The following is a 12,500-nucleotide window of genomic DNA, read 5'->3' as shown; positions in this document are numbered from 1 at the left end:
CTAGCAGTGAAACATGAAGTTTTATGAGTGAATAACTGAATCATTTGTTGAAAATGAGAGTAAAAATAAATATGAGTTGTACAAATGATAATGTTAGATTTCTACATTTAGCGTTATCAGCAAAAGTAGTAACAGTGAATTTTTCACAGCACCGAATATTTTACAATCAATTTTTATTCAGCTGATTAGTTCTTTACAGGTTCTAAGTTCTGTTTTCTAAAACCAAAAGTGTCTTGCAGTGCTGTTTCTGTAATAAATGGAAAGCAAATTACATTTGTCTCCTCCCTTTTTTTGCTGATCCGAAAAATGGTCAGATCCATGACTAAAAAACCATAATGTAATCCGAACCTGGAGATTTGTCATCTGTTACACCACTAATATATATATTGGCTACAGAACAAAGCACTGTTGTCCAATGACTTGTCTAGTTAATATAAAAACTTAGTTGAGTCTTAAAAATTATATATTAAAACTATTTTGTTAAAGAAGCGTAAATAAGTAACACTTAGGAAGTATTTTGCAGGAGGGCTAATACATTTGACTTCAGCTGCAGTTTTAGTCAACTAAATTTAATATGATTTTAGTCGACTAAGTCTACTCTTGTTTTAGTCAACTAAAATCCAATCAGTTTAGTTAAATGAGAATATATTACGCATATCTATAACATTTCTTTTTCATCTATAACATTTTTATGTATTCCTGGAGAACACACTTATAAGCATAGTTAGTTTTAATTTAGAACAATACAGATTTTCCATGTATGTAACATTAGGCCTAAATAAAAGGCCTTGTAAAACACATTCGTTATAATAAACCATTTATATATAGCGTTCTTTATTATTTCAAGCAGATATATTTATTTGCATCAATCAAATATAGTTAATTCTGCCTAACTAAAGATGTTACTGACGTTTATAATACTGCTGTCAGTTTTAAAATGAATGCACTGATAATAGTATTTGTATGACTAAATGGAGTATTTAAAGGGCGAAAAAAAGAGAGAAGTAGGGATGTCACGAAAGGGAGATTCGTATATCATATCTGTGCAATTGCTAAATCGAAAGTAAAAGAGTGTTGTGGCAAGTCAATGCTTTTAGTTTAGAAGTGTATTGTATTTTGTGTGATTTAAGTTTGATTAGTACCACGGATATATTACTTAAATGCAGTTTGTCTGTGAGGGTGAAGATCTCGGTGTGATTGAAAAACATAACAGTGCATTTTTGATGAAGGACGTCAAAAGTGTGCTTCAGATTCTATGCCTGCTCTTAGGTTTTCTTTTCCTACACATTGAGATTTTGTACATTTTCATCAGGTTTGCAGCAAATGATTGCTTATTGCCTGCTTGGTTGATCAGTATAGGCTGCATTTCAAATGTCCGCAGACTGGATCTTTTATGAAATTGTCCCTCCATAAACATTTTAGTTTTGTCTTTATTTGTTGACGAAAATGTTAGTACATTTTTTGTCACAGTATTTGTCATTTAAAATGGATTTTTATTTACTTTTTATTTAGTTTTCATCAGTTAAAACGCATCATATTATTTGTAAACGACTAATATGTTTAATATTATTTTTTACTAACAAAAACTATACAAAAACTAAATAAAAATCAGTTAAAAAAGTCTTAAATGTCTTTTAATGTATGTACTGTATGTATTTTAAATATGTACTGACATTTTCATGTGTAAATACACAATTTTTTAATTTGTAAGTACATATTTTTAATTTTGTTATACAAAGCAGATAAACAGTGCACATAAACATATAATTTTATCGTTTACACTATTTCCCACTTATTAAATTGTTATCTTGTGATTGTGTATGTATGTACTCTGACCGCCTGCAAACCACAAATAAATTCTTGTGTGTTTTGTGCACACTTGTCGAATATAGCTCATTCTGATTCTGATTGGAAATGTAGTACTATGTAAATAACCTCTAATAAATCCGAGCTAGGAAATGTTTTTCACACTTAGCTGAATTTCAGGCGCCAGTCAGCGTATAGCACTACAATAATGTGATAATCTTGTGCTTAAGCCTTCAATCCACTGTTTATATTTGAGAAGCCAAAGTGAACCTCGACACTGAGGCCTGTCATCCAATCCTCGCCTGGACATCTGACACCTTTCAAAACTGCCTAGAAACAATATGGATACCTCAAATTCCATGACAAAAGCAAACAAATTAGAGTTTACATTCGGTAACATAATAACTGCACACTATGAATCCTTTATTAAGCATTAGTAAATAGTTCATTTGTTAAGCATTAATTTTACAATAATAGATATTAGTAAGCAGTTTATACATATTTATTTTGCAGATATTATTTTCCCTTTGTTACAGTTCTACATTTTATTTTTTATGTCTTGAAGGGCTTTTTTGATATTGATTTACTGTACAAGTCACGCTATTAACAAACTATTAACTAAAACTTTGACCTCAATTAACTACTAATTAGCTGATTATTAATAGTTACAAAGGTAGAAGTTTACAAGAAGTTTAAAAGTTTAGGTGTAGACGTTAATAACTGTGAGGGTTTGTTTAGGTGTAGACATTGTTAACTGTGAGGGTTGGGTTTAGGGTTGGGGTAGGTGTAGACGTTAATAACTGTGGTTGGATTTAGGGTTGAGGTAGGGGTAGACCTTAACTGTGAGGGTTGGGGTTGGGGTTGGGGTAGGTGTAGACGTTATTAACTGTGATGGTTGGGGTTGGTGTAGACGTTAATAACTTTGAGGGTTGGGGTTGGGGTAGGTGTAGACATTATTAACTGTGAGGGTTGGGGTTGGTGTAGACATTAATAACTGTGATGGTTGGGGTTGGTGTAGACGTTAATAACTGTGATGGTTGGGGTAGGTGTAGACGTTAATAACTGTGATGGTTGGGGTTGGTGTAGACGTTAATAACTGTGATGGTTGGGGTAGGTGTAGACATTAATAACTGTGATGGTTGGGGTAGGTGTAGACATTAATAACTGTGATGGTTGGGGTAGGTGTAGACGTTAATAACTGTGAGGGTTTGTGTAGGTGTAGACATTGTTAACTGTGAGGGTTGGGTTTAGTGTTGGGGTAGGTGTAGATGTTAATAACTGTGATGGTTGGGTTTAGGGTTGGGGTAGGTGTAGACCTTAATAACTGTGGTTGGATTTAGGGTTGAGGTAGGTGTAGACATTAATAACTGAGAGGGTTGGGTTTAGGATTGGGGTAGGTGTAGAAATTAATAACTGAGGGTTTGGTTTAGGATTGGGGTAGGTGTAGACCTTAATAACTGAGGGTTGGGTTTAGGGTTGGGGTAGGTGTAGACATTAATAACTGAGGGTTTGGTTTAGGATTGGGGTAGGTGTAGACCTTAATAACTGAGGGTTGGGTTTAGGGTTGGGGTAGGTGTAGACATTAATAACTGAGGGTTGGGTTTAGGATTGGGGTAGGTGTAGACATTAATAACTGAGGGTTTGGTTTAGGATTGGGGTAGGTGTAGACCTTAATAACTGCGAGGCTTGGGTATAGGGTTGGGGTAGGTGTAGACCTTAATAACTGTGAGGGTTGGGTTTAGGGTTGGGGTAGGTGTAGACATTAATAACTGTGATGGTTGGGGTTGGTGTAGACGTTAATAACTTTGAGGGTTGGGTTTAGGGTTGGGGTAGGTGTAGGTGTAGACATTAATAACTGTGATGGTTGGGGTTGGTGTAGACGTTAATAACTGTGATCTGAGGGTTGGGTTTAGGGTTGGGGTAGGTGTAGGTGTAGACATTAACTGTGATGGTTGGGGTTGGTGTAGACGTTAATAACTGTGAGGGTTGGGTTTAGGGTTGGGGTAGGTGTAGACATTAATAACTGTAATGGTTGGGGTTGGTGTAGACGTTAATAACTGTGAGGGTTGGGGTTGGTGTAGACGTTAATAACTGTGAGGGTTGGGGTTGGTGTAGACGTTAATAACTGTGAGGGTTGGGGTAGGTGTAGACGTTAATAATTGAGGGTTGGTTTAAGGGTTAGGGTAGGTGTAGACATTACAGTTATTAACATCTACACCTACCTCAATCCTAAACCCAACCATCAGCATAGCATAGGCATTACGACGTCCACTACATATTGGACCTGATTCAGTACGTCATTATGGACAGCTTAAAAATGTATAGGAAATTTGCTTCATGCAAATTAAGCATTTTATTTAGTGGAAGTCAGGAAAAAGTCTGAGAATTTGACATTTGGCTAACAGCGGGAACCCTGTATTTACCTGAAAACATTTAGAGTCTCCAGAAAATGTATTTAATTTGTATTTTTGCTCTATTGTTTTGTCCATGCTTGTGGTTTCATGCAAATGCTGTACAAAATCATCCCAATCAATCTAAAATAATAAATACTTTCCAAGAAAGAGGTATTCAATTCATCTGGTGAAACTGTATCTATATAGCAAAAAAACGAAATATCGCAATGCCAGTTTCCTTCCAACATCGTGCAGAATTACACTGTAAGAAATGCTGAGTTCCACATAACTGCTTCATGTTGTCCTAACACACACCAATTAAGTTAACTTATTTGTTTCTTGAAATCTAAGTAGATTGACAATTGAGTAAAAACATAAAGAATTGTGTTGATTCAGCTCATTTTTAAATAAGTAGTCTGAACAATCATTCTTGGAGTGTAAAATAAAATAAGCTCCCAGTTAAAGCTCTGCTTAAAAAAAAAAAAAAAAAATCAGTGTGTTTGAGGCAGTCCTGGTCTGCTGCCCAGAGAGCACAGGTTGGAGGAGATCTCACATTTCTCGTCCCTGACTGAACAGAGCCCGGCGTATCACTGCACTCACCCATGACCATCCGTCCTTCCTTCTCCTTTAGCTCCGGTATCCCTCCATCAATCCCAGAGAAACACTTCACGCTTTGGTGAATCAATGCTCCGTTGACTGTGTATTAATTGTACGAGACCTCTTTCGACACCCTCGTCGATTGCTTTTACCGTCCGCTTAGACTTTGTCGATTAATAACGGCGCACATAAAAAAGAAAGCGTAAACCTCCGAACACTTGGACGCTTTCCCAGCAGGACCCAATATTTTTTTTTTCCCTCGCGGTCTCATACTGCATGTCTGACGCTTTTACATCGCTATGTCAATATTCGCACGGCTATCTCCCAGATCAGCCTGCCAGTGGGTAAAATATACACCGGTGTTTCTGTCAACTATTGACAGGCCGAGGCCTTCAAGGCTCGTGCTATTTTTATTGCCAGTGCCAATACGGGGAAAATGCCGAACAGATGGCGAAGGTTGCGGTGGATATCAAAATGTTTACGGCTGGAAGTAAACACGGGCCTGGTTTGAAACAGAGAAGTCGGATTCGCCAGATAGGGCCCCGCCACTCTGCTTTGGGATAAAATATACAGTTGTCAGAAAATATGAACTAATGAAGAAGGGGGTGGATTGGGGGAGAGCGGAGTGACTGGTCAGTTATCAGCTGCATTAATCTCCTCTCGGGCCGGTGTGGAACAGACAAAATACAGAGAAAATACCTGACTGACTGTGGCTCACTAGCCTGAAGGCGCTGACGGCTAGACTCTTATCTGAAAACCAGTTGGGGAAAGAGATGTAAAAAAGGGCTGATTCAATTCTTCTCCATTTCGTCTAATTGACTTGCATGCACGGTAAAAAAAAAGTGTGACAAAAAGACAACAAATATTTTTATCTTGCTTTAACTTATTTTAATACAACCTCAAATCAGAAAAAGTTGGGATCGTATGCACTGTATTACTGTTCCAACTGTCTTCGAAACGTGTAGCAAACACCAACAATGGAATGCGCATTTATTTTGGAAAGTCTCAAGCTGTGCTTAATAGATCCTTTTCACAATGACGTCACTTCACTTCCTCCTATCGGCAACGCAGTGTATTTTTAGTTCCGGTTTACCCTTGAATGAATGGGAGACTTTACTGGAAAATTTACAAATAAAAATATTAACACTGCACAATCTGATTTAAGACTATTATTGGTATTGGGCTTGTGTCCAAATGCTTCCCTTTCAATGCTGAGCTGCTTTCTGAGTTTCAAAATGTTTTTTTAAAGTTATTATGAATTTTAATAAGCTATTGTTTATCAAGGAAAGCATATGTTTGCAAACTTTTCACTTATTAATTCAGTTTATTTCCTAAATAATGCATTTTTTTGTTTTTACTTTAATGCTGACTCGTTTAAATTCTCTCTCACACACACACATGCAGGTATTCACCACACAAACGTTAATGACGCATCAGTTAAAATAAATATCGGAACGCAAAACACGAATATGTGCCATTTCCCGGAACAGGATCCGACTCAAGTTAAGCGCTGATCTCAAGGAACACGTTAAATAATGTTTGTTGTATTGTCTATAATGAAATACAAGTCAGAGTACGGGAGATTGGTTACTAACTCATAAGTGTGGTCTATCATTATCAGGCGGCATTTTGAACAAATGTAGAACAACTTCAAAAATATATTCTCTTTAAACATAATTTGCACATTATTACTTTTGACCCCGTCAGCAGGGACGAAAGTACCTTACAGGTGGGTCAAAAGTAACAACAGTATTTGCTTTATTCATTCATTCATTTTCCTACGGCTTAGTCCCTTTATTTATCAGGGGTCACCACAGCGGAATAAACCGCCAACTCATCCGGCATATGTTTTACACAGCATATGCCCTTCCAGCTGCAGCCCAGTACTGGAAAACACCCATACACTCTCACATGCACACTCATACACTACGGCCAGCTATAGCGCATGTCTTTGGACTGTTGGGGAAACCTAAGCACCTGGAGGAAACCCACACCAACCCGGGGAGAACATGCAAACTGAGAAATGCCAACTGACTCAGCCAGGACTCGAACTAGCAACCTTCTTACTGTGAGGTGACAGTGCTAACCACTGAGCCACCGCCCCTGTTCATTTTTAATGCTTTTGAATTGCATTATGGAACCTTGATCTTTCCTCTCATAGCTTTTAATGTTGAGAAGTTTGAAAAAAAGGGACTTTTAGGACATTTTTGACATCTTTTTAGTACAAAAACCTGGTAATTAACAGCCAGTTTCTGCATTTTTGTTTTATGTTATGGACTTCTTTCTATATACACGGTTAAAATATGCATTAATTGACATTTTCCATATTTTGTGATTCACAAAATGTTTTCCGTTTATTTTGTGTAAAGTTACATTATGATTTATGTTTGTTACTGTAATTTACATCATCTATACATGCAATATATTACTTCATACTATTAAAATGTCAATAAGAGTCACTTTTTTTAACTTTACAATGTCAAAAGTTGTTAATGGAAGGGTGAAGGTCCCAAAATACAGTTTAAAAGCATAAATAAATGGGGAAAAAATGAATCTGAAAATACCGAAAACTGCTAATTTATATATTACATATATATACAATTCGTATTCGTAGTATAAACTTCAAAATTTTGTTAAACTGCAGAGTATTTTCTGCATCATAAACGTTAATACACGGAAAACTGTTAGCTGTATAACAAACTGTATAACAAAGAAATTGTTAATTAACTGTTTACTGTGTAAAAATCATAGTCGTATAGTCAAGTGTCACATTTTAATTTTAAATCCACCACCAAGTTTTTAATGCAAATGAATATGATCACATACTGTTTTGTGTATTTGACTTAAAAGCACAGGTCAGAATTAATATTTAATTTACACGGATCATTTTATTTTATGTTTTGAATAATTTTTTTGTAGGAACAGTAATACAGTAATTTTTTAACAATTTGTTGAGTTCAAAATAATAGCATTTATTTGAATTAAACCTTTATAAAGGGAATTTGTAGAGGACAGAGCCCTGTGGCATACCTTACCCCAGTCTGCACGGCTTGTGTCCATTAAATAGTCGTGTTGTGTTATGTTTTTTCTTTCTTTTACATTAAAGTACCAGTACTTCAGAAACATTTTTCTATTATAGTGTTATAAATCTGTATCCCCACAAAGCTACTTCTTTATAAGCGAACAAGCCCTCATTAGATCACATCTCATGTTTTCTTGTCAGCATTGCGTAAGGAGCCGTCCCTGAGAGAAACTCCCCTGAGCGTAATGTTGAAGTGTTGTCATGCTTCTTGGATTGCGTGTGATGTTCACACTCTGAGCTTTAAGTGTCAGTTTCCTCAGATAACCTTACTGTATTACCGCAGGAGAGCCGGCTCATCTGATTGGCCGCTGCGAGTTGGAGTAATCCTGAAATGTTTATATGGGGTCTTGCTTTGTACCCCGATCATTTAGACGGAAAACTCAAAACAGGAGAAGCCGTCGTCTTTTGAAAAGTAATCCTCCCCCCTTTTCTTTTTGTGTTCAGGTCGCTGTGCGCTGCCGTGAACACGTATTACCTGTCCTGCACACACTGCCACAACAACTGTGCCTATGTTCTCTACAGCAACAAAATTACCTTTCTCATGGACCTTCTTCTACATCAGTTAACAGTGAGTATTAAAGGCTCAAGCCTACTTTAGTCCTGCTTGCTTTTGGGGTTTTTATGTGTCATGAATTCACATTTCTCTCACTCTACGCCAATAGATATGTTTCCATCCAAAAATGCTAATTAACTGAATGCTCAAAACTGGATTACCGCATAAACGACGTGCGAATAAAGCAGTGTTTCAAAGCGAACAAAATCGTCTCTTCATGATTAACTGGCACCAAATATCAACAGTAAAAAACTGAATTTGCTGTGGGAGGAGAAGCTGCGTGAATCTTTTCTTTATTTAATAAATGACTTGCAGTGAATGACACGCAGTGAACGCCATACCTGTCAACATTGGGATGTAAAAATAATGGATATGCCATAAAAAATAAGGGATATGCTGTAAAAAATAAGGGATATGCCGAAATTACTTAAAAAATCCCCAAATTACTAAATATGTTCATTTGGAGCTGTTTTGCTGTAAATAAACAGTTAAATGGTCAGTAATATGTTTTATTATTATTATTTACAATAGAAAAATTAAATGGTATACATTAGCAGCGAACACATTAGCAAACAGTTCAGCTTATTCAAATTAAAAGCTATTATAGTGAAATAGATTCAAGCTATCAAATCTCATTAGCCGTTTCTTCACTGTATAACTTACACATTCTGATTAAAGAGCAACGAATGAATCTCTTATTTATTTAATTTTTTTCTTTTGATTACATTAAATAACAGGCGTCACTTTAAAAATGCACAGATCTAACGTTATAATGAAAGCTTTCGATTGCTTTCCTAACTTTTCATGCTCATTTAGGACGAAATTAGCTGTGTTTGAAAAAAACCTACCAAGATCGACATCTTTAGATATTACTATTTGTCACGCACAGGTTGAGGAGAAAGGGGCGAGGACCCAAGTGCAGGGTAAATAAGTATTTATTTATAATAAAACAAAATAAAAGGCAAAACAAACTACCCCGAGGGGGAAAACATTAACAAAACAAATAAACAAACAAACCAAACTAGACTGGGCAGGCTGGCAGGGATCAGGACTGGAACACGACAAGGTAACATACAATGATGATCAATGACATACGATGACGAACTAGCAAAGGACAGCAGACATGAGGAGAATATAAGCAGAAGTAAATCAACACACAAACAGATGAACATAATTAACTAATAATGTGTTAACAAGGAGGGTGGGACTAGACAATAGACGGGAGAGCACATGACACAGAGACAACACAAGCCATGTGCTCACATAAAACAGGACAAGAACACGCAGCCAATGAGAGAACTCATTAACCGCGTGTTCGTATGACAAGACAAACACAGCACTGAAGCACACAACAAAAGGACGCGACCACAATGTAAACACAGAGCCACGTGCTTTGACAACAGACGCAAGACACGAGTACACCATAAGTGAAAACACCTTACTGTGCGCTCACACAAATGCAGTGCGCATGTTTCATCTCAGCGCCAACCAAAACCGAAACCAACTAGACGGAGACGCTGAGAATGAAACAGCGCGATGCTGACGGACCACCACAAACACAAGTACAAGAGGGCGCGTCCCATGGACGCGCAGACCCCGCGCGCCTGCATTAAGCGGGAGAGCGCCCGGTCCGCGCGCACTTATGACGAGACACACACAATGACAAAACAAGTGCTCGACCCAAGAAAACTCAAGCCGAGCACAACAGGACAGGACAAGACAGAGCTAGTGTCCGGACTCTGCCACCAAAACAAGAATTTATAAGACCAGAGTGGCAGAACCCTGACAATTATTATTAATTATGTGCATATGTCTGTTCAAACACGCACCCAAAACCCAAACTTGCACTCCGCTTCAAATCGCGTGTACAGAATCCGTTTGGGAAACAGCGTCTGTTTATCACTATGGACCACGTCAGCTGACAGTCATGCACCGCTATATGATTGTTTTGAGGATTGCATATGAAGGGGAGATGGCACCTGTAATGAAAAGGAAAGGGAATCCCGCCATAAACAAAGCGAAAGCACAGAACAGACTCAAATTTAAGAGTAAGGGGCGGCCCCTGGTGGTTCGGCGGTATGGGTTGTGTAAAGGGAGGATCGACTCTTTAATGTTTATTTGCCACTCTTCAAAGAAAGACTGAAAATATGGGAGAAATACAGGAAAATACTTTTACGGGATGATAGCGGGATAGAACTGTAAAATACGGGAGAATCCGGGTAAAAACGGGAGGGTTGACAGGTATGGTGAATGCACGGTGGCGTTTGAAGGCATGAGACACGGAGCACAGAAGCTCTTGATTCTGGAGATCATTAATAATATAACAACACCAATACTGAAATGGTTAGGACATTTTAGAATGACCAAAAAAACAGTTCAGATGTATTACAGTGTGCTCAGCCTGATGGTTTGTCCATTCACACGCATTTTTATCATCACATGATCTCTTATAACAAAATCACATGACATTTTTTAATGCGTATACTGGAATTTGTTTGATAAAAGTGTTTCAATCATAGTTTATAAGCATCTTTTCTTATTGAATAAAAGGTTTATCCTACTCAATTCTGCGCATATGTTTTTTATGCACATTTTCAAAATTGATGCGCATCTTGGTGTTTCCATCTACCGTTTTTTCATGCGCATATCCAAAAATAGGTGGATGGAAACGTAGCTGTTGTCAAGTCAAAAAAAAGTTCACACAAAACTTTGCTTATTGTTTTATCATGCTCATATCTAGGAATGCTCATAATACCTGATTAACCGTTAACCGAAAGGATGCGTTTTAACCAATTAATGGGATCAGTTAAACGGTTAATAACATATTATTGTTTATTTTTTTATTAAGTAATTAAATGTGCATACATGTGCACATATTTGTTAACTCGTAGAATGGTAACACGTGCAACCACACGTGCCTACAGACGTATTTTGCCAAAGAAGTAAAATGAAAGGATATTGCTGGTCACAGTTTGACACAGACGTGTTGATGCTAAACCAGCGCTGGTGCTGATTTCCTCTGTCCTGGATACGCGTCATGAACACCTCTGTTTATTTGCACAATTGGAGAAAATCCACAAAACAAAACTTTCTGGAACGTGCGCTGCTTTGGAAACAAGCTGGCAACAAGTCAGAGCGTCTGTTTTCTCTTAATTAGAGCGCGCTCCGGCATCGCTCATAAACACAACAAATAGGCTATAGTTGTGATGATTTAATGTACAGCCAACAAACCAAAAAAAAAATTTTCCATTTGGAAAATTACAGTTATTAATCGTTCTTATAAAATATCCATTTTTAAAATAGCCTTTATAATCTATGAATCATGCAAATCCAAAGATGGTCAAGACATAATCTTTAAACAAACGACTTCCATTAAAAATGTTGACAGAGGCTTGTGATATAAAAATTACAGTGGAGCTTTAACTAAATACATAATTTCCGTGAAGCGTTCGATTTGAGGTAGGCTACTATTTTTATTTGACGGAGAAAAAAAACGATTGGAAAAAACAAGTTATGCCAATTGGAAAAAACAGGTTATATGATTCAGTCAGTGTTTTTGTTTTGTAATCTAAATTTGTAATGTAAGTAAAAAATATCTAGGGCAGGACAAATTTTTTTTGTTTGTTTTAGTTTATTCTTTTTTTCTATGTTGTTAAAACTGCAGATGCGTGAAGACATTCTGTTTTAAATATGTTCGCATGTTAAATAAATCAGTATTTTAAAATGCAATATATATTGTGTCAGACACAAAATAGAAACGTCAATCATTATTGTTTTTAATTAATCATTTATTAATAATCTGACCAGTTTACGGTTGATATTTGGTTAATGAGCGGTGGTTGTCGGTTGTCATTCCAAACACAAATGACTGACTGTATAGATCACAAAAACTGAATTTTTTTCTTGTTTTTTAATACAATTATTCTGTTCATCAAGGCAGCATTTATTAAATGTAAAAAAAAAAAGTTATATTGTTAAATACTTATTTATTAAATATTTATTTAATACTTACTGTATGTGGTTTCAAATTAAATTATTGCTCCAATCATTATTGTTTTTATTACTATTA

The 12,500-nt window shown here is 36.7% G+C and overlaps 1 protein-coding gene across 4 annotated transcripts in view; it reads left to right on the top strand.

Annotated features, from left to right (window-relative positions):
* scaper (S-phase cyclin A-associated protein in the ER) overlaps positions 1–12,500 on the top strand; it is a 224,170-nt gene that overhangs the window by 134,733 nt on the left and 76,937 nt on the right. For all 4 annotated transcript variants that reach the window (XM_056451356.1, XM_056451357.1, XM_056451358.1 and 1 more), the window contains one exon: positions 8,323–8,446. In XM_056451356.1, coding sequence (XP_056307331.1) covers positions 8,323–8,446 — 124 coding nt within the window. The remainder of the gene's footprint in view (positions 1–8,322; positions 8,447–12,500) is intronic.

The sequence above is a fragment of the Danio aesculapii genome, chromosome 25 (genome assembly GCF_903798145.1).
Source record: "Danio aesculapii chromosome 25, fDanAes4.1, whole genome shotgun sequence".
Classification (NCBI taxonomy): Eukaryota; Metazoa; Chordata; class Actinopteri; order Cypriniformes; family Danionidae; genus Danio; species Danio aesculapii.
This window is presented reverse-complemented; position numbering and strand designations above follow the sequence as displayed.